Here is a 21728-nt window from a genome sequence, read left to right as displayed (position 1 = left end):
AACACATGTCGCTTAATACTTGAATAGAATTTTGTTTTCGACAGGCAACATTTGCCGCCAGTTTGTTTTATGATACTGACAGTATTAGCCCAGACTCATCTTCTTGTATAAGAAAAGGCATCTAGACTTGATCGCAGTTCTAGCTGCGTGTAGTCAATCTCCATTAGAAGAAAATGAAAGCCTATAATTTATGTGAGATTTCAGATAGTCATAAATTCTTTTACTTTTTGTTTATAATCATTTATCAAGAAGCAGAGAGCTCTTGTGAGAAACAGTGAACCAAGAACTACAACGTCGTATTGAGCAACTCTATTTCCTACCTGGGAATAAGCATCTGTTTAAAGTCAATGGCACCACATAACCGCGTACATGACAACTTCATGTGTAAACTAGAATTCCAAACCCTGGCTGTTCACCACAGATGATTCATTCCCATGCAACTGCTGCAATCTCAACTTTTCAAGTCAAAATGAATTCAGTTCACACTGTTGTGCAGCCTTCTATCGACAGTTCTTATCAAGAAGGCGCCATCAACCAAGTCACATGACCTCTCTTTCCGCCACTCGGTCCAAGCGGAGCGATAGCAGCACGTGATTCAGCCTTTCCAGCCTCTTGTCGCAGTTTGTCATCGCAGATGCACATCGTCAACTCCAAGGCGGCCCGGATTTTTTCTTCGCTCTCGGTATCGACAGCCACTATTATTCCACGCAAAATATTAGTCGAATCTTATCTGGTGATAGCATCTCCATACTGCGCTCGCTTGTTCATTATCTCTCTCTTTCTGTGAGTCGCCGTCGCCCTCAGGAGAACGTGGCCCCTCCATTTTTCGCTGTGGGACCTCGCCAATTCCCGCTTTCGTTCGCGTGTCCTGGCCTTTGAAAGACATTGACTGACATCTCTCCCTGGCCGGTCGCCGTTTCAGCTCCGAGCGAACCGTTTGCACTTGTTGTATTCAAAATTCAAGAAAAAAAAAATCAACTCCGCCTCATCTTTACCTTTCTTCTTCTTCTTTTTTTCCACGCCCTCATTCAAACGTTTCGAGCTATACGCCCCCGAACCCCGCGGCTTGCTACTCCTCACCTAAGCTCCCAGCTTCCCCAACGCAGACCACCTCGAACTCCATCGAGCTCAGCTGCCTATGGACAATTGAGCGGCTCTACAACGATTCGATTGCGCAGCGTTTCTTCCATTGCACATGCTGTGGCTCGCCTCTCGCCGACCCCATGCGCAAACGCGAGAATCGACAGTCCCTCGTTTCGAACAGCGCGTCTAGCGGACAGCTACCTTCCGCCACTCGTCCCTCCCAGACTCTTATCCAAGTTCTCCCCAGCACATACTAGACAAACAGATGCCATCTGCTTCCGACTGGCTTGCCACGACAAATCCACCAACCACCTCCCTTCACCGATACTCTCTGTCCTCTAGTTTAGGTCCTCCGTAGAACGGCCCATCGGCGCGGTTCGTGAAAAGCCGCGGCTCCAAAGCCGGCATCTAAGCGTCAAATACCACTCCTGCGGCATGTACTCACAAAGCCACCAGCAGGGACACAATGCCCGGCTGAATGGAGCGGGGCGGGGGATGCCCAACATGATGTACAATTTTCAGCAACACACACAACATCAGCACCCCGCCCAGCCCCAGCATCACCAAGGCCTGCAGCATGAGCACATCATTCCCAATGCCAATGGACTGGGCCATCATTCGTCCTTTGCCGCTGGCATCCTCCAGACTTCTGCCACGTTCAACTCCAACGCACTCTCCAATGGGCACGCGACCAACTCAAGGGCTGGCCAGGCCCCGCAGAATGAAATGTGGCAGGAACAATTGCGGCTTCACAAGGAGGCTGAGAGGGCACACGCTGCCATGACCGAACAGCAGCAACCGCACTACTATGCTAGGCTCAAGGCATCAGAAAACAGAGGCATAGGCGGCCCTCCCCCGTCCAACGGCAAGACCCAAGCAGACAGCGAGAACGACCCCGCAGATAGGAGAAGGCCTCTGAACGTGGAGAAGGGTACGACTCGCCAAGACTGGCACAACATGGACATGAGCGGCCAGGGACTTAGAAATCTCGCCCCCGAACTGTTCCGGTACCAGTTCCTCAACGAACTCTACATTGCTTCCAACAAGCTTACGCGCATTCCCAACTCCATTGGAGAGCTGCGCCAGCTCCGACACCTCGATGCCTCCTACAACCAAATCAATGAGCTGCCGCCGGAATTGGGCATGTGTACTTTCTTGAAACAGCTGCTTCTCTTCAACAACAACCTCCAGGAACTTCCCTTTGAGCTAGGTTCTCTTCATCAGCTGGAGATGCTCGGCATTGAGGGCAACCCATTAGAGCCCAGCATAAAACAGGAAATCATGGAAAAGGGCACCAAGAGCCTGATCAATGCATTAATGGAAGGAGCTCCTAGTATGTTTCTCGCCTTAACTGAGCTTCTCGATGCTTTACTTTGGTAATGATTGCTAATTTATCTTTCCTCTACAGTTCCTTTACCCCCCACGCCGCGTAAAGAAATCATTATCCAGGAGGACGTACCCGAAGCATTGGAGAGAATCAAGGTCTTTTCTTGGAATATTCTATGCGACAAGTATGCGACAACGCAGACCTACGGATACACACCCACTGGAGCCCTGAGCTGGGAGTATCGGAAAAATTGCATCTTGGAGGAGCTCCGGATTCGCGAAGCCGACTTCCTCGCTCTCCAAGAGGTCTCTACCGACGCCTTCAAGGAGGATCTCAGCCCCGAGCTGGCGCAAATGGATTACAGAGGCGTGCATTGGCCCAAATCTCGAGCCAAGACAATGTCTGAAAAGGATGCACAAACCGTCGACGGCTGCGCAGTCTTTTACAAGCAGAGCAAATTCATTCTGCTCGACAAGCAGCTAATTGAATTCGCTACGATTGCCATTAACCGACCCGACATGAAGAACCAGCACGATGTATTCAATCGGGTCATGCCCAAGGACAACATTGCTGTTATTTGCTTCTTTGAGTCCCGGCTGACGGGTGCTCGCATTATCCTGGTCAATGCACATCTGACCTGGGATTCAGCTCTGGCAGATGTCAAGCTGATTCAGACGGGCATTCTCATGGAGCACGTGACCAAGCTCGCAGAGAAGTATGCAAGGTGGCCGGCCGTCAAAGACAAGAAGATGATTACGCTGCCGAGAGGTGACGATCCTGATGAGCCGCCGCCGCCGCCTCCAGTCGAGCCCGGCCCGAGTCAAGAATATCGATCCAATACCGAGATCCCTCTGTTAGTCTGTGGCGACTTCAACTCGACCAGAGACTCTTCGGTGTGGGAGCTCATGACTTTGGGCCGCGTGGAGCCAGAACACAAGGAGCTGGGCGGCTTTCACTACGGAGCCTTCACACGCGACGGTATCGACCACCCCTTCAGCTTACGAGACTCCTACGCACCCATACAAAACACACCAGACGAGCTGCCCTTTACTAATTACACTCCTGGATTTGCCGACGTTATTGATTACATCTGGTATTCAGCCAACACGTTGGAGGTTGTTGAACTGCTGGGACCTCCCGACCCGACATATATGAAGCGAATCCCAGCGTTCCCCAACTGGCACTTCCCAGCCGATCACATTCAGATCATGTCTGAGTTCGTCATCAAGAGCCGAAAAGACAAGAAACAGGCCTCAGAACGCGAACAGTAGCGCTGATCGCCTCTCACTCTACCTCTCTACCTTTCCGTTTTTACTCGTCTCCTCTTTTTTTTTTCTTTTTGCTTTTTCTTTTTTTGGCTGTTTCAAAGTGGGTGGTGTCGCGTGGATAGAGGGATATAAAGGGTAGGACGAAGCCGTTAGTGATTGAACGAATGGAAAACCTCTTATGCCTCAAATCTGGATGTAGTTTTGGGTTTTGTAAATGGAGTCTGCGGAAATCTCGTTACTACTTTTTCATTAAGTACTTCTTTTTGTGTGTTCTTTCTGTCTTTCTCTCTCTCTTTCTCTCTCTCTCTTTTTCTTTGTTTGTTTCGCGTGGATTTGAACGCGGTAGGCTACAGGTCCAGCGAGACGCAAGACTAGGAGGGGAAGAAGTGGCCTAAAGCCAAGTGCATGTAAACAAATGTATGGTGTAACAAACAAACAAGCGGAAGGGTGGGATTTGAAGCGGTGTGTGGTAGGATTTCTGGTAGGGAGTTTATGCTCTTTCTTTTTTCCTCTATCTTCCTCCTGCATATGTAAAATTATTGGCTTTTTTGGCTTCGTTACTATTTCCATGTGTCTGCCCATCCTTTATCGTATAGGCGTGATTGGTGAATGTGCCTTTCCCCCTCTTTTTGTCGGATGATTTTGGGGTTACACAGGAGCGGGCAACCCTGCGACGCGTAGTATTTGTTGGGGGTGAATTCCACGAACTTGCGATTTCATTTGACGGTTTGGTGTTGCGAGTTGTGTTTATCTGCGGGGAAGGGATGGAAGGGTGCGTTTGTGACGTGGAAAGTGTGTAATACACGGTTTTTCGTGTGTTTTTGTTGAGGAGTGTGGTTGCTCGTATGTTTTGTGTGAGAGGGACGGAGATGCTGTTTATGGTGTTTGTGCGGGAGGTACGGATATATAAACTGTCGTTCCCCCCCCCCCAGGTTAGTTAGTCTGTAGACAAATTTCAAACCAATCTCTTTTCTTTTCATCTCTTTTGAGGTCTACTATCTAAGATTGATTGCTAGCTATGGGCTATGAAGGATTACCCGTTGACTATGGGCCGGCTCTTGCAGCCGAGCCTTTGGCACAGCAATGCGTAATGTATCCTTTCCATAAAGTAAGATGCTTTCCTTTTGGTTGTATTATTTGATTTAGCTGACTGGGTGCTTTAGCTGATAGTCCAAGCTGGTCAGCGCGGCTAGTTGTCTTTATGCGACTCTCTGGCTGTCGAATACATGTATGTTACATGAACTCGTGGATTTTGCCACATGCCGTTGCTGACTTGATTCCTTAGACTAGCACTTGAACTATCTTGAGGGTATTTCCTATCGTGCCCTAATGGAATTCTCCCGGGCCTTCTTGCACGCAGCCCTTGCAATGGCGCATGCGCGCAAAGAACGGCTTCGCCTACAGGCTGATGAATCTGGAATAGAGACTCGGTCTTTTCCCAGAATGACTTCAGTCATTTCTTCCTACTCTGTCTCCAGAGCCCGAGCTTTTCACCACTTTGTATATTGACTCTGGAGGCAATCGTCTTTATCCTTTCTTTACATTCCACGCCATGAAATGAACGCACCAAAGCCGCGATATACGGGTCGGCATATCTGGTGCAACATTACATTCATTGTAGAAAAATCTACTTATCATGCCCCAAAATTGGAAACACACCTTTATGAATATTATTGCCACAACAGATTTCGCCCATCTGCCCGTCATGTTCACTTGCGCGGCGACTGCCCTGTTGACAATCTTGTTTCTTCTTTACACTATGGAGGACTCATGTTCGAGAACATAAAATCAACCTCTTTACGACCGCGAGCAATCTGGCCTTACAGAACTAGCAGGATATCACGCGATCTCAGTCTGTATGGGCAGCAGCTGGCGAGAGCGACCTCGCCTCAAAGTACAAGGCATGATCATGCCGCTGAAATCGAAACTATTTGGCGATCTTTGAGCAAAGATCAACGAGCGACATACTTTAATACTGGTCCTGCTGGAGAAGAAGCGCCAAAGCAGTCCTTGGAAACGTCCTTGGGCATTGTGTACAACATTGTCCCAGAATTGAAGTTACAAGACGTTTCAACTCAAGCCATCTGCTCACCCTACATGGGGGCCTTGCCTTGACTTGCCTTGGCGTCTTTACTTACATGGCTATCGATCCATTGTCAAGATGACCGAAGACCAGGCTGTAGAGCTTGCAAAAATTCTTGAAGATTGTCGTCAACGAGCTTGATAAGCAAGTTGAAAAGGGTCGTCTACAGGTGCTTTGGAAGCTCAGAAAGTACGGCGCATACTCTGTGTTTCTGCCCGGATGCAGAATCGAGCAAGTTTTCTACCAGGCATTCCAGCAGGACCGAATTCGAGCGATAGAATGGCTCCAAGCCGACACTTCTTTTTTTTTTCTTTACCGAACTCAATGACTTATTTATCAGTCATCTTTGTGCTTCCTTCAACAATCTGGATGTCAATACATACAAAGTGGAATTCAATGTCGCGACTACCTCATACGGCCTTTATGCCACCATGGAGACATATCTGCGGATATAATAAGACTTCCCATAGCCGTCTGGGGATCCAGTTGAGGAACCACTTAGATTGTTTCACTCTTATGAGTGACCGTAGTTGAAATGAGTTTATATTACTGAGGTATGTGTTGCGATTTGAGTTTGGTTTTACGAGGCATGGTATAGGTGTGCACCACTGAGACACACTTGATCTTCCTTCCATGGATTGAATTCCATTTCCAATTCATTATTATGATTTATGATTCCTGACATGTCGTTTGCTTCCAGGCTCAAACATGACCCATCCCGCATCCTCAGCCACACCTAGGGCTGTTTGGGCTATTCTCACGCAAAGCGAGAGATCAAGTGTTATGATTTTTCGCTATTGCTTTATTCTTTTGCGACTTTCAGTACGACTTGGACACTGGAGGGTCAAGACGACGTACCTCTTTCGGCCCCCGTAGTCTGAGTGATTGGTGATCCAACTGCGCAGGGCCAATCGATCCGACTGCGGGGGTCGAAGGAGACACGTCTTTGTGACCCCATTTTCCAGTTGACTTTATCGCCTCCACCCTCTGGAACCGCGATGAGAGTGAGGCTTGCCAAATCGTCAGCGCTTGTTTGCTGGCTCGAGACCCGTCGAAGTCGCGCACAGAAGTCGCTTACTGAAGACAACCTCTTCTTACTATCTTGCTCGCTGGGAGATATCCGCTGCACTCTCAGGAAAACGAGTTTATACTCGCGCAGAGGGGAAAAAAAAACATTGTCGTCGTGATATTCGAAAAGACTTCACCATTGGGTAGTAGAAGAATCCATTACAACCAAGCGTGAGGCGTAGTCCCAGATTCTCCGAATATGTGCTACATGAACTTCCGAGTCAAGTAGGGGGCGAGTCTGGGGCTATATCGAATATATCGGCGCACTCATTACATAAAAAACAAAAGGAATCCGATTGGACTAGGGGGTCCGACGAATACTAGCGTTGCCTGCAGAGAGGCGCCCGCTGTATCTAGTATGGATACAATACATTCATACAGCGGCGAAGAAAGTGTCATTGTACGGGCATTCCTCTTGAACTTTCGCAAAAGAGGGCTTTTAATTACTTGGAACCATTAGCTGGGCCCCAGGTTACGGCTGTGTGGATGACCGAGGATTATTCGCCCGATTAACAAAGGGAGGAACAAGTTGTTCTTATCATATGTGGCGCAAGCGGTATCAGATTCGATCGCCTTTAGGATGTGACATCCGAGGGCCAAGAGAACCAAATGAGGCGCTGGTAGTTGAACAACATATCCACAAAGACACATTTAGAACAAGATGTACGAGATGGATATGATAAAGACGAAAACTGGGGAAATGAAGTTTGCATCTCTTTGCCTTCGGCTATATAAAAAGGCACAGAAGAGGTAACGGCTTCGAGAGCTGATGGTTGAGATTGTGGCACAACATAGAAAATAAATGCGGATTTTGACTTGACATGAATTTACAAGCAAGATGTTCCGCCAGTGGCATGGCAGTGCCCAGACACTCCCAGCTGTGATCCGGCGTAGCGATTTTCCGTTATCAACACCTTCTTCCCTCCTTCCCTTCTTCCCTGCCCTGATTCTTGTTTTCTTTAGCCTTCATATTTATTCTCCGCTCCTCCATTTCTCTCATTGCCAGCTCCTCTTCGCCGCTTCATAGTCGGGGGCGATGACTGCTTCGACTCCGTACACTTATTGCCATCATTTTCATTGCATCATTCAATGCATTATCATACTTCAATCCCTCCCAAGCCTCCCAAGCCTCTTATGCCTCTTATGCCTCCGTCTGCGCCTGCATCATCGCTGATGCTGCATCACGCTGGCAATCTGTACTCGAGAGTCGAGTACGGGCAGCAGCCAAATACCTACAAAACCCTCCTAGTACAACGCCACCCGCATGAGGTCCTTCTACGCGAGTGCTTCCTCCTCGGAAAGGAGCCGCTTCCAAGAGACAGGGTCGAAAAAGGCCTTTGTATTGAGGACTTTGTGTGGGCGCCCAAGCCATACCCTTCGACCCAGAAACGAAAAGCTGTGGCGATCCATTGTGTCCGTAGGCAGCCCAAACACTGCCCGATGGAGCTGCTAGCTGTTGCTGCCGTCGACTTTCTCTCTGGACAAGTTTTGATAAACTTGCGCCTTGTGCCCAATATAGGCTGGAACGGCTCCTCTCGTAGCGAGAGCCTTCACGGCTGGAGAGAGGCACGCGCAAATCTCTTCGATTTTATCGATCAAGATACCGTAATTATCGGGCACAAAGTTCAGGATGATTTGGAGATACTACGTTTGCTTCATAAGCAGATTGTCGATTCGCGAATACTTGCCACGTCTGCCATCTGCACGCCGCCAGCAAAGGGGCACGACTACAAACCGTATTTGGAGAACGTTTGCATGGACTTTCTTGGTATCAAGCTCAGACAGGGTACGACTTGTCCTCTCGAAAATGCATTGGCGGCAAGAGAAATCGTGTTGCACTGCATCCGATGGCCGAAAGATCTAGATATCTGGGCCAAGGAAACGAAAAGCGGACTTTGGAAAGAAAGGGAGGAGAGAATGCGCAGGAGATTTGCGAAGAGGTCAAACCCCGTTGGATTCTCAACTTTTCATCCTGCTACTCAGAAAAACGCCATGTCCATCTGGATAAACGGCAAAAAGCTAGAGTTGGGCGGTAATGGCCCTGCCGCTGCCTTTGACGAGGAATATCAGAACGGCTATCAGGATGCCTACGAAGCAGGATTCGCAAACGGCTTCAAGGTTGGATACAAGAGGCGCTATGAACAAGCAAACGCGTCGGGGGATTATACTGAGATGGAGCAAGCGGCTCCGGCGGCGAAACGACAAAAGACTCATGAGTCAATCCGAGACGCAGACGAAAGCGAAAATCCAAACAACCACGGCGCGAATGCGAGCCAAGAGAACAATACCAAGACAATTCAAGTGGCAAGAGCTAGAAGTCTGTTGGCGCACTTGATGAAGGATGCAAAGATTACGGAAATCATCCAGATGCTGAATCAAACACAAGGAGAGACGAGAATAGCGCGCGAAGCAACCAGGTATCAGACAGGCAGTACACATGTTGCCGCCGATTGTTAATGCAGCCTTTTTAACTGCTATGATGACTGCGGATCAAAGGAATCATGGTTGGTGAGGCGGATTCAAGGTGTTGATGAAGATGTATTGGCAATAGCTGCTTCCATGGGTCATACAAGTTCATTGTTAGGTACGATTTCTGCCTCTAGGCGTGGCGGACATGGAGTTACGATATGACGGCGTTTATCTGCAAAAGAAGAACCCGCGATGCATGTAAGTTTAACGGTTTATTTGTATCGGGCAGCCGTTCCTGAAGTCATTAAATTGATAGATACCACGGTTATAATGCAAATGATAAAGATTCCATCCCCCCCTGTACCGAAAGGCACACTGAAATGCATTCGCTGAATCTACATTCATGCTTATCATCCCAATGGTGGCTCTTTACTTGTATTGTCGCAGTGCATCAGTCATTGGCATTGAGCAGGAGCCATGCTCTCTTCAGTCCAAAACAACAAACCCCAAACAGAGATCTCTTGCTCCTCACTCTCCAACTCCATCAACATCTAGGCCTATAGCAGGACCCAAGCTAGCTAACATTACTACGAAATATCGCTATGAAAATCTTGTCTGTCTATGAAATTATCCTAAACACGCACAATGATATCACCAAGCGAACAGCTCGCGTCCTTTCCGACGCCTCGCCTCGTCCTAGAGCGACCGAGTGAAATATCGACCGTTTCCGTAGAGAATTTGCCGCCAGAGATGATCGAAAAGATCATGGGCTACCTCCCTACCAAATGCGATCTGAGAAACTTTGCGGCAAGTTCGCCGTACTTTGCTGGCGTCCTCAAAGCCTACAAGGTCCCGATTCTCAAAAGGATCATCAAGGACACCATCTACCCTTCGAACATGGGCATATGCCTGCTGACCATGGGCATTCTGCAAGTGACTCGCCAAAAAGAGGGGGTTTGGAAGTGCCTGTACGCGATTTCACGGCAGCCGTCGCTGGACACCATCCGTGATGCCGAGACTCTTGGCAACATGCTCGAACTGGCTGTCCACATTCAGTACCTGGTCAAAGTGTACGCCTACGCAAAGCATCCAAGTACTTTCTGGAGACACGCCCTTCAAAAATACTCGGAACGCTGGCCAGACGGCTATATTCCCCGTGAAGCCGTTTCCATCTGTCCGTGGACGAAGAAGAGGCTGCACGAGGTAGCGCAGCGCTTGTGTGACATCCGAGACGCAGCCTTCGACGAGTATTCTGCGACGGAGCCCAGATGTGAGCATGACGAAGAGTCCATGGTGCTGTTTCAGCGCGAGATGTTTGCTGCGGAGCTGAAGATGCGGTGCGACAGAGTATCTGAACTTGGGCATCCCATGCCCGCCTGGATATTTGCCGAGTGTCCTGGTGACGGTGTGCAAAGCTTCCTCGAGCTCATCTGGTGCTGCAGCGTTCACACCATTGCAAAATGCTGGAATCGCAATGACGGTCTAGTGTGGACGGAAATGAATCGATCAAGCTGGGCTCTGGGCAGGGCTCTTGGAATCCGCTTCTACATCAGTCTTGCCATGCACATGCCGCTTCGAGCGGGCCAGGACGATGTTCGGGATATGTGTGACGCAATGCAGGCTTTCTTGACGTACTACCTGTATCCCGACATATACACTGAGACGTACCAGTGGTTCTTGGAGTTTCGATCTTGTGCGTGGGAGGGCCTGTGGGAACACTCCAAGGAGTATCTACGGCTGATGGACGAGGGAGGCGTGGGGGAACTGGGTATAGGGACGGACTACTTTTGAGTGTTGCTGGCCATTTACTCATGGATATATGTTGTGGCCTTAGCATAGCGATGAGCGATTTGTCTGATAAAAGCTAGCTCTTACGGGTAGCGATAATATGACTACCATTTTATTGTTTAACCATTTGGTGCGAAACGGCTGTTCTTGTGATATGTTTATGTATTTGGGTGTTTGGTATAGCAATAATCGTAACTCATTAATCATTCTGGTGTATCACCTTGTATCAGGTAAGGCAATCTGTGATATCTCGTCTTCTTCTGTCAACAGCGCTTGGCCGTCATGACCTTTTAGCAGCATTGTTCTACGACTCGCCTTCTTGGAATTCTCGATTTGTTCCCAATAGCCCTCGCAGCGTTGACGCTTACATGTCTGTTGTTTTCGTATTTCTTGATGCTCATGCGCTGTCCTTTAAGAGTAGGAATGCGACTCCTAGTCGGACTGCCACTGCTACTAGCAGAAGAGCCAATTGACGCACGATGGCTATTATCAACGGCAAGGGTCTTGTTACTGCTGATGTTTCTGCCTCCGCCAGCATTCCTCTTTGCGGCAGCGGCAACAGCAGTAGCAACAACAGCATCCTTCTTCTTCATCCTCGCTACTGCTGCTGCAGCTCCTCTTTTAGCCTCCCTCACTACGCCGATGCGGCACCCACTGCGCCGTCGATCCGTCGCGACGCAGACGAATTTGAGCCCGGGGCGCCACGGCACGACGACAATGGAGCCGCGGTATTCGGCGCCGAGGATGGAGCCGACGGAGCGGTTGGAGGCGGCGTCGAGGAAGTTGATGCGGGTTAGGGAGGAGGAGGAGGAGGATGCGTCGATTTGGATGGCGAGGGCGAGGGTGTCCGGGGGAGGGAGGATTTCTTTGTTGGCGGGGTGGATGGACCATTCTGGGGGGAGGCATTTTTTGTGAGTCTGGAGGGGAGATTGTTAGTTTTTATGTGTAGGTTGATTGAATTTGGTTGAGTGGGAGGAGGAGAGGGTGACGGACTTCTTTTTGGCATTTGAGGAGGAGGTTTTCGGTGGATTGGGTTTGTGGTTTGGGGGGGAGCATTGTTGGTGTTTGAGGCGGGTGTGCTGAATTGTCTTTTTGGCTATGCTTTTCGAGATGAAGAAGTGATGATGGTTTCGTGTAGTAGAGATTGAGTTGAGAGAAGTGTTGAGTTGGAGATTGGGGAGATGGAATCGCGAGTTGGGCAGCGTTTATGCCCAAGGTGCATTTGTTGGTGCATATGCAGGATATCTGTAGTTCTGGAGTAGTCTCCTTTGTCCAACTTACGCTTGGCTGCAGGACTGTGCTAGCTATTGTTTGATCTATCTACGTCGTATGCAATCGCTGATGGCTTACGCACTATGCTACCTCATGTTAAGCTGGCGGTTAGTGACGTGGCAGTCTGGTGATTTGTGTATGCTGAGATGCGCCTCGTTTCCAGATTGCTGTTGTTACAGCACCTACAAGCAAGTCCAGGTGGCACGCGGTGAGTGGCCCGATTCGGATGCGAGGCTTGGCTGGGCGCTGCGTGATTGGCTGCCCGCGTCTGCCTAGCTGGAGACTAAAGGAAGCACGTCAGACTGATCCACTTGGGTGAACAAGCGAGCGTTTGAAGATCTGAAGGAGTCAAAAGACCTGTAGAGCTGGTTTATTATTAAATCTTGGTTTGAACTGTAGACTTGACTGAGACTCACTGCGGTATGCAGCGTGACCTTGTGCGTGTTATAAGGGGGTAGTTGACCTTGGATTTCTTTTATAAGATGTCGCTATATGGGTACATGTAGGTTGAAAGAAGGTTGGGCCTAAATATATACGAGCAAAGATAATCTTGTCGTTATTCTGCTGGAACTGAATTCTTGGTTATCTGCGAGATTCAAGGCTAATGAAATCCCTCATCATGTGTCATCTCTAACGAACCACTCCCAAGACAATATTTGCTTTGTAGCGATTTCGGTTGATTAAAGACACCATCGCTCCCCCACCTCTGCGCGGCTTCGCCTCTGTGAACTAACTCCGGATGCTAATGTAGGCTTCAAGCGGCCGCTTACATCCGAGAGTAGATGAAGACGAAATCTGTCACGATACACACTAGTCTACTATGAGAGAGTGTGCCTGAAATTATATTAGAAATCAGCAACGGACCTTACAGATATCATATGATGATACTCTTTCACATTAGTGAGGCTAAATTGTCTTGCCAATAAACTGTATAAGAGCTTTTGTTACGTGTTTTATGCATGAGATATATGGCAAGTATTACTGCTTCATTATCCAAACTCAAAAGGCAAATGTCTCTCCCACAAGCTCCTCGCTCTTTGCCCAAAGCTTCTCCCCCTGGCTCCAGCTCGTAGACCACACCTTTACATCTTCAAAAATCTGGCAGTCGCTCAAAAACACACCCCTGCCCTCCCACTCCCCGTCTTCACCCTTCACCTCCCTGCCTGTCTTTGCTAGATCCGCCTCGCTTGCAAGAGGCCTCTTTGTTGGTAGCGTCAATGCCGGGTCCACGGCAGCTACCAACGTTGTGCTGGTACCTTCTTCCTGGCTCTTAAAGACCATGCCTCCTTTTCTGAACTTTTCTGCTCTCTCTCTCCATACCTCGGGGTCCATTTCTCGTCCGAGCTCGGTGATGATTGAGCCGGGATGCAGACTAAGGCTCAAAATGCCATATTTATTATATAAGCGCTCGTTGAGGCCAAGGCTGAACAAGACGTTGGCTGTCTTGGACTGTCCGTAGGCTCCCATGGAGATGAAACTGTCCGCCTTGATGACATCCTGGTCAATGCCCAGCATTTGGGAAAACCGTAAATAGTCAGGCTGCTCAACAAGAGGTATCGTCTCGTTTGCCTTTTCCCAGTTGATATCGCTGTAGCGGATTGGGCTAAAGTTTGCGCCGCTGGAGGATACGTTGATAACGCGAGTGGCACCCTTTACAGCATCGGACTTTTGCGCGGCCGCAATCAGCTTCCCCATGATGAGATTCGTAAAGAGAAAGTGGCCAACGTGGTTTGTTGCAAAGTGCCGCTCGATGCCGTCTTCGTTGAGCTGGCGGGTGGGGATGTTCATGATGCCGGCATTGTTGACAAGGATGTCGATGGCGGGCAGGTCAGTCCATCCGTTTAGCGTGGCAGCGGCTGCTCTGGCGCCCTTTTGAGAGCTGAGGTCCAGCTCTAGGATACGGAACTTTGTGCCGGGATATTCTTTGGCCAAAGTATCGGCGGATTGCTGTAGTTTGGTGGGGGTACGGCCCGCGAGGATGAGGAGCTCGGCTTTTTGCGAGGCAAAGGCTTGAGCAGTGGCAAAGCCGAGGCCCTTGATGTTGACTCCCGTAATTAGAATTGTCTTGCCTGCAATGGCAGAGGGGAAAGCGGCGGCAACAGTCAGGGCTGTTGTGCGAACGCCAAACTCCGTGTGGGTTGTTGCTGTAGCCATTATGCTAGTATTGAGTCAAGTTTTTGTGCGTTTTATTTTAAAGATTATGATTTCTATAAGGCAGCTTCTAAATTCTTTTCTCATTCTAAGATTCCAAAAAACAACGTCAAAATTTTCTTATTTTATACGTGGGAGATGCCGTCTACTTCGTTATTTGAGGACGGGTCTATTGCCGGTAAGTCCGTTTCCCACGGCCCCACTTTTGCCGGCGAGCAATGGATCTCAGCCGGGGCTTCTGCCTTTTGTGTGTTGCCCGTCATTGCTTCGGAACGGATTCGTTCAATTTGCTGATGGAAATGCATATCCGCAAATAGTATTCGTGATTAGGAATCCTCGGCTTGAGCTAGTCTGGCTGGAGTATGGCGGAGGGAGATGCTTGAAGCAGCTAAACTCTCTACTATGGGGATGTTATAGATGGGTATATATAAGTCGAGATGCTGTCCTATATAATCTACAGCATTCAACACACATATTTACTCTACTTTTATCGTAAATTCAGCCCAACAATCTTGCAATTCTTCAGTTGGCCTAGATACAGCTGTCCATCAAACCATGTCGCCCATTGCTCCGTACGCAAAGGAACACCAAGATACCAATGGCCCCGGAGACGCCCGCCCTACTGCCCTCAGAATTATCAGAGATCAATCCTTGGATGGTCAGCTTAGAGGAAAGGTAATCCTTGTAACTGGAGGTACCTCTGGCATCGGCTTCGAGACGGTGCGTGCGCTGCATGCCACTGGTGCTGATGTGTACTTCACCGGCCGTGACGTTGAAAAAGGCAAAAAGGCTGAAGCAGAGCTGCGCTATGACAATAAGCCGGGAAAGCTTGAGTATATGGGAATGGGGCTAGACTCTCTCAAGAGTATACGAGAGTTTGCTGCCGACTTCTTGAACCGGACAGCGGGCAAGCTCAATATTCTAGTCTGCAACGCTGGTGAGTTATGATTTGTTGCGCCCTATCCTAGGACGTTCCACGAGACCTTTCTTATCTCTATGTACTAACTTTGTATCAAAGGTATCCGCGGATATCCAAAAGGAAAGACTGAAGATGGCTTTGAGCTACATTTTGGAACCAACCACCTGGGGCATTTTGCTCTTTTCCAAGCCCTCAAAGATGCTCTAATCGCCTCGAGTACGCCATCTTTCCACTCTCGTGTGGTCTGCCTCTCAGCGTCAGGTCATCGTCAGTCAGGCATCCGCTTTGACGACCTCAACTTTGATCGTCCAGATGAATACCAACCTCTACTCGCATACGCGCAATCCAAAACAGCCAACATCTACATGGCATTCGAAATCGAAAAGCGCTACGGCGCCAGCGGCCTGCACGGCTTGGCGGCCCATCCGGGAGGCATCAGCGGCACAAGACTCAACAGGATGACGCCAGAGTCGGAGCTCAACGCCCTCACTGGCGATCCGCTCATTGCGCAAAGGATGAAGAGTGCTGAACAGGGCGCTGCCACGACTGTGTGGGCGGCGATATCGCGGGAGTGGGAGGGAAAGGGTGGTGTGTTCTTGGAGGATTGCCAGGAGAGTGAGTTGTGGAGTGGAGATGCGACGGTTCTTGCGCCGGGGCATGCGCCGCATATTCATGACGGGGAGAGTGCGGCGCGTCTTTGGGATGTGAGCTTGAGAATGACTGGGTTGAAGGCGGAAAGCTGAGGTACGCTTCTCGATATTGGTGTTTTTTTTATGGTTATAAGCTTCGTGTATGAGAAGGAAGCTGTCAAGCAGACCGCCAGGGGTTATTGATCTTGCTTTAACGAGCTCATAAGCTTGCTGAAAGATTGTTTACTCTACTAAGATGCCATATATCACATCAAACTACCATCACCATCATAGCTCTGTACCACGGATGATATACTAAAACGAGGGACAGAAGCTATCGAGATTCCGTGAAATTCCTCTTTTCTCCATTATTTTCTAAGATGATAGGAAGAAAGAGCCTCTTCGCCGAGTGGTGATTCTTCTCTATGCTGCGAAACTCTGTATATCAACATCTTGTCTGCTAGAGTTTTAGACAGACTAACTTCATGGCCTAGATAGAGAAATGGATGTATTGGTTTTACTATTTGTTCCCTCTTTTACATAATCCGTCCAACGTGGTTGTGTCTTTTCGTTGAAACTCCTCGTGGGATGTCTTGTGATCTGACTGGGATGCTCTGGCAGAGCAAATTTGCAATATATAACAAATTAAAAAATATAGCCAAGCTGTAATAGGCCTGTTAATAGGTTTGTAATGCCTTTGTAATAATGTTTTTATGGTTATTGTAAATAGTCTCCTATCCTTGTGAGTACAATTTATCAAGAAGAGGGAAGAGTGCTTGGGCTCTAAGAGCTACTGAACTTGTGAGAGATACTGAGCTGTGTGTAAGATTGCTGCATCCTCTACTAAAGATCCCTCTTTGTGAATTTCATATTTACGACCCTTTCTCATCCACCCAGGCAGCCAGCAGAGTAGAGATAGATTACACAACTTAGCTTTAAGGCACTATGACTCTCGGTTACTATTAATACTTTGATAGGAAATTCGGACAGTTAGCTTCAACAGGGAGTGTACATGTAGATTCCAAATAGCCTGAGAATGTCATAATGTAAAATCACTCAATGCTGGCGTCCCTATCGCTAGCTTTTGGCCATATTGATTCCAACGAGCAGTCCTTTCAGACTCTGTACAAGATGCTCTCCACGCAGATGGCTATTAGTATAAGGTAGTAGGCAGCTTCTGCTTCCCTCGAATCTGCCTTTGGCTCACAATCCCCGGCCCTTATTCCACGCCATTTATAGCCACGTTTCCTTGTTCTTGACAACTAATCAGATATTTGCAATGGCAATTCCGTCCGATAAGACTTTACTCGTTACCGGCGCCAACGGTTTCATCGCCCAGCACATCATCAAGCAAGCGCTAGACAGAGGATACAACATCCAAGCAACAGTCCGGTCCGTAGAAGTTGCAGACAAAGTCCACCGCATATTTTCAGACTATAGCTTTCAATTCTCAGCAGTCATCATCTCCGACTTATCCAAAAAGGAACTCTACGAGCCCGGCTTTGCAAACAACCCCCATCCCATTACAGGCGTCATACACGTCGCCAGACCCTTCAAAGTAGCCGTCGCAGATGTCGCAGCTGATATCTTGGATCCAGCTCTTGGAGGCGCCATCGGCGCACTCAAGGCAACCCGTCAATATGGCTCCAGTGTCCGCCGCTTCGTCCTCACCTCGTGCTTTGTGGCCATGCTTGATCTCGGCAAAAGACTGCGCCCCGGATACACGTACAAAGAAAAGGACTGGAACCCCATGACACGGGAAGAAGCCATCCAGATGGGCGGTGCAGCGGCCTACTGCGCCTCCAAAGCTCTCACGGAACGAACTGTGTGGAACTGGATGGAGGCGGAAAAGCCCCCCCTTTTCGCTGGCCTGTATCAATTCGCCGTCGACATTCGGGCCTCATCTCACGCCCATTGCCGACTTGACAACTCTCAACACGTCATCTGCGATGCTGTGGCAGATGATTGATACTACAGAAGTCCGTTTGGCCGATTTCTCGGGATTTGCCGACGTCCGTGTCGTTGCCATGGCCCGTCTCGAGGCCTTTGAGCGTCCCGTGGCTACGAGCGAGGTGGTTCCTCTGCGCGAAACGATGCCGCATCTGCGAAGTCGCTTACCTGTGGGAACGCCTGGTGCGGGTAAAGTAGAGAATGTGTACCACTTGTTGGGAGCAAGGCGGAGAGGATTTGGGAATCAAGTATATTCCGTTGGAAGCCTGCATAGAGGATTCGTTTGAGCAGTTTTTGCAGGCAGAGAAGAAGTAAAGCTTGTTGCAAGAGAATAAGAATGACAGTTGAGAGATTATTCAACGTAGGAACGCACTTGATATGGCAGAAGATGGCAACTCTCGTCTCACGCTCCATACGTTATTGTCAAATCAGCATTGAGATTCATTTGCAGTGGAGTAGTATGCTCTATCGTGTACTTTATCTAACGGGGGAGATGTGTATGCTATATACTCTAATACAAAACATTACATGCATCGTGAATCTTCGTATTATCCTCTAATGCAGCAAGATGTCGTATCCATCCTCGGTATTAATGCGCACTTCGTCCATTCCAAACCCATACTTCCGGCGAATAAGCTCAAAAATGATCAAACCGGCGCTTGTGCTCGGAACCTGCCGAATTGTGTTCCACCAGAATCCGCGATACAGCCACTTTCCCAGACTCAGTCTTTCCGCCGAAGCCTCCGCCGTACAAGCAGCAAAAGTCTCCTGATAGGCGTGATAGTAAGCCCGCAGCATCCTCCATCGGCGATGTGGCTTCTCTGGATTAGCAGCGCGGGATGCGCGCAGCCGGGCGGCTTTCTCGTCGAGTTCTTCCAGATGGTCCCAGTGTTTCACTTGAAAGTGCGTGAGAGGGTGGAGCAGTAGCTGCTGAGTGAAGGATGCGCTTATGCCAGCACCAAGGAGGAACGCGGGCTCAATAGCGTAGTGTGGTCGGATCAGCTGAATCCCACCATCCGTAGGCTTGTCTGCAGGCCGTTTTGTCGCAAGAAGATCGACAATGTTCTCTTCTAGGCCTCCGTAGTACCACGCCACGAAGCGATAATACGACTGGGCTTTGATATACTCGAATGTGCTGAAAAAGATGGCGCATCCCAGGCTGTCCTTGACAAACGATACGCCCCATCCGGCAAAGATGCCCCGTAGTCCGATTTCTCTCAGCTTCTCGGCGCTAAACGTCCACATGCTTCGAACCCGGTTGCTGCCGTCGTTGGGCATCATATCACGGTGATCGTATCGTGCTTGCAGTGCGTCCAGTGGAGCGGCCAAAATACTCTGCAGTCCACCTGCGAGGAATCCAGCCGCAAAGGTGGCCTGCGGAGGAGGCGGTGGATACACCCTCTTGGTAGCCTTGGAGCTCTCCTCGTGCAGATGCCCCAAGATGTGCAGATAGCCCGTATACAGCACGGCGTTGACGCCAATATTGGCAATCAGCGGCGGCATGATCTGATGCGGCACAATGCCCCAGCCTTCATGTCTAATCGCCGACGTCAACACGCCAGGCGTTGTGCTGCGCATCCACAGCCACGTCTGCCTCAGCGCCGCAACCAGCCTCGACGGCGAGGCATCTTCTGCAACCGCCTGCATCAGCCTCTTGGTCTGCTGCTGGTGTATCGTCCGGGCATACGCCAGATAGTCGACTCTGGTGCGGAAGAAGGACTTTGCGGGCGCGCGAAAGTAAAAGGCAACAAGCTGCGCGCTGAGCGCCCTCACTCCAGCGGCTGAAGCTGCGGTCGCGGCATTGTTTCGTGGATGGCGATCGGGGAGCTCGACGCCGGGAGGGATCACGGGGAGGACGCCGGTGGTGGAGTCGGGCAGAGGAGGATCCAACGAGGGAGCATTAGAGCGGCCGGAGATCATGGCTTGCGGATCATTGTGGGTGCGTGAGAGCTCGTTTCGGGGGGTTTAAGCTGCGCAGCTTGAGCATGAGAGGATATGACTCGTTAAAAGAAGTTGAAGAAGAAGATTATGTCGACGCCTAATATCGGGAACTACCTACCTAGGTCGATGTCGGATCTTGCTGACTAAGACGGCAATCGATCTAGTCAGATCGATCTCTCATCTCCACACTGCAACCTGACTCCCGGAAATATTCACAAGTCATAAGAAGAAGAATTCTTATTTCTCGAAATTAGCAATTATCTAATTATTTTCATCTTTTCTTCCACCTTGTGAGAGTCACTCGATAAACGTCTGGGCTCTCGTGACGTCTTCCGGCAACTTCGTCCACCTGCTCTTATAAACCCGCCCCTTCTTCAATACTGCAAGAATATTCTTCTCCGGCTCATCTAAAATCGTAATGTCCTCCAGCGGATTCCCGTTGAGTACCAAAACATCTGCAGCAAATCCCTCCTTGATCTGGCCCAGGTAATTCTCTTGATTCAGCATCCTCGCCGCATTAACGGTGGCTCCTTGGAGAATCTTTGGTGCACTTAGAGCTTGTGCTCGAATGCCGAATTCTTTGCTCTGCTCGGCCCAAAGAGGTCCGAGGAGGTCGGAGCCGTGGCAGATGGTGACTCCAGCCTCGTCTGCTAAGCGTAGAGACTGGAGTCCTTGTTCTAGCACCTGGCGATTCTTCTCGCGGTTTGCTGGAGGTAGAAAACCGGCATACTTATCAGAACCCATGGCGTGATAAGTGACAAGAGTGGGAGTAAACCACACGCCTTTCTTGGCCATGTACTCTGCAGTCTCTTTGTCAATCAGATTGCCGTGCTCAATGCCCTTGACGCCGTTGTCGACAGCGTGCCTGATCGCCCGAGGAGTGTAAGCGTGAGCAGTCACATATGTATTATAAGTATCCGCAACCTCAGCAATCGCCCGGATCTCAGCAGCAGTGAACTGGATGTGGTCGATTCTATCTGTGGGAGACGCAACACCTCCGCTTGCCATGATCTTGATGAAATCTGCGCCTGTGCGAATCTGCTCTCGGGCAGCATGTATTGCGGCTGGGACACCGTCAACGATGGTAGAAAGAGAAGTTGTGGCTCTGCAGCAGCTCTCATGCGCAGATCGCGAATCGCCGTGGCCACCAGTCTGCGAGAGTGCTCTATTGGCGATGAAAAGCCGCGGCCCGTGGAATACATCGTCTGCTATAGCCTCTTTGAGGGCCAGCGTTGCACCTCCAGTGTCCCTCATCGTAGTGAAGCCCCGGTAGAGGACTTGAGCGGCCATGTATGGCTGACGGAGTAGAGATACCGCAGCATCGGCATGATTAGCAGCCGCTGCAAGGCCTTCTTCTCCAGGAACGGAAGACAGATGGGCATGGCAGTCGATGAGCCCAGGGCAGAGATATTTGCCCGCCAGGTCTAGCACGATAGCGTCGCCAGAGAATAATTGCGCGCTATTACCCGCGTCAACCTTTTGAATGAGTCCATCTGATATCCTGACAGTCTGGTTGGGAACAATCTGTCCATTTTCTGCATCCACAACATTTGCATTCTTAAAGATGTATTTCTTTGGAGGAGGGAGTTTCCACGGCTTGATGAGATCCGGCTCAGAACTTGCATCTGTGACACTATGTTCAACAGAATGCGGCTGATGCTTTGCTTCGCTCGTAGCAACAATGGTACGCAAAGTCATGATGAATTTAGTCTCTATATATGTAACGATCAAGATATCAGTAATTGTATACTGCGTAAAGTTAAACAAGAGACCAACAAGGGCAATGGATGATGAAGCGCAAAGGGCAAGGTGAGGGGCTGGTTCGGAGCGCAGGGGTCTG

The 21728-nt window shown here is 49.5% G+C and overlaps 9 protein-coding genes across 9 annotated transcripts; 5 read left to right on the top strand and 4 right to left on the bottom strand.

The window, feature by feature from the left end:
* Nucleotides 1-1518: 1518 nt before the first annotated feature.
* On the top strand, nt 1519-3681 carry TGAM01_v210286 (hypothetical protein; the record flags this gene model as incomplete). The annotated part of the gene is made up of 2 exons (XM_018809665.2): nt 1519-2416; nt 2492-3681. 2 exons carry the CDS (start codon nt 1519-1521, stop codon nt 3679-3681), a joined length of 2088 nt encoding a protein of 695 aa, XP_018657174.2.
* A 4237-nt stretch (nt 3682-7918) lies between these two features.
* On the top strand, nt 7919-9286 carry TGAM01_v210285 (hypothetical protein; the record flags this gene model as incomplete). Its single annotated transcript, XM_018809664.1, has 1 exon — nt 7919-9286. One exon carries the CDS (start codon nt 7919-7921, stop codon nt 9284-9286), a length of 1368 nt encoding a protein of 455 aa, XP_018657173.1.
* A 597-nt stretch (nt 9287-9883) lies between these two features.
* On the top strand, nt 9884-11029 carry TGAM01_v210284 (hypothetical protein; the record flags this gene model as incomplete). The annotated part of the gene is made up of 1 exon (XM_018809663.1): nt 9884-11029. The coding sequence occupies one exon, from the start codon at nt 9884-9886 to the stop codon at nt 11027-11029; it is 1146 nt and encodes a 381-aa protein (XP_018657172.1).
* A 287-nt stretch (nt 11030-11316) lies between these two features.
* Nucleotides 11317-12340, bottom strand: TGAM01_v210283 (hypothetical protein; the record flags this gene model as incomplete). Its single annotated transcript, XM_024550758.1, has 2 exons — nt 11317-11943; nt 12020-12340. Coding segments are annotated over 2 exons (948 nt in total), but the record flags the coding sequence as incomplete, so codon positions are not given.
* Nucleotides 12341-13297: 957 nt separating this feature from the next.
* On the bottom strand, nt 13298-14452 carry TGAM01_v210282 (hypothetical protein; the record flags this gene model as incomplete). Its single annotated transcript, XM_018809661.2, has 1 exon — nt 13298-14452. One exon carries the CDS (start codon nt 14450-14452, stop codon nt 13298-13300), a length of 1155 nt encoding a protein of 384 aa, XP_018657170.1.
* A 552-nt stretch (nt 14453-15004) lies between these two features.
* Nucleotides 15005-16111, top strand: TGAM01_v210281 (short chain dehydrogenase; the record flags this gene model as incomplete). The annotated part of the gene is made up of 2 exons (XM_018809660.1): nt 15005-15386; nt 15468-16111. 2 exons carry the CDS (start codon nt 15005-15007, stop codon nt 16109-16111), a joined length of 1026 nt encoding a protein of 341 aa, XP_018657169.1.
* A 1165-nt stretch (nt 16112-17276) lies between these two features.
* On the top strand, nt 17277-17966 carry TGAM01_v210280 (NAD dependent epimerase/dehydratase; the record flags this gene model as incomplete). Its single annotated transcript, XM_018809659.1, has 1 exon — nt 17277-17966. The coding sequence occupies one exon, from the start codon at nt 17277-17279 to the stop codon at nt 17964-17966; it is 690 nt and encodes a 229-aa protein (XP_018657168.1).
* A 536-nt stretch (nt 17967-18502) lies between these two features.
* On the bottom strand, nt 18503-19867 carry TGAM01_v210279 (hypothetical protein; the record flags this gene model as incomplete). The annotated part of the gene is made up of 1 exon (XM_018809658.1): nt 18503-19867. The coding sequence occupies one exon, from the start codon at nt 19865-19867 to the stop codon at nt 18503-18505; it is 1365 nt and encodes a 454-aa protein (XP_018657167.1).
* A 318-nt stretch (nt 19868-20185) lies between these two features.
* TGAM01_v210278 (amidohydrolase) lies at nt 20186-21586 on the bottom strand (the record flags this gene model as incomplete). Its single annotated transcript, XM_018809657.1, has 1 exon — nt 20186-21586. The coding sequence occupies one exon, from the start codon at nt 21584-21586 to the stop codon at nt 20186-20188; it is 1401 nt and encodes a 466-aa protein (XP_018657166.1).
* Nucleotides 21587-21728: the final 142 nt, after the last annotated feature.

Source organism: Trichoderma gamsii (genome assembly GCF_001481775.2).
Source record: "Trichoderma gamsii strain T6085 chromosome Unknown Scaffold_59.2, whole genome shotgun sequence".
In the NCBI taxonomy this organism is placed as follows: domain Eukaryota; kingdom Fungi; phylum Ascomycota; class Sordariomycetes; order Hypocreales; family Hypocreaceae; genus Trichoderma; species Trichoderma gamsii.
Note: the sequence above shows the minus strand (reverse complement) of the source record. Positions and strands in the feature narration are given on the sequence as shown.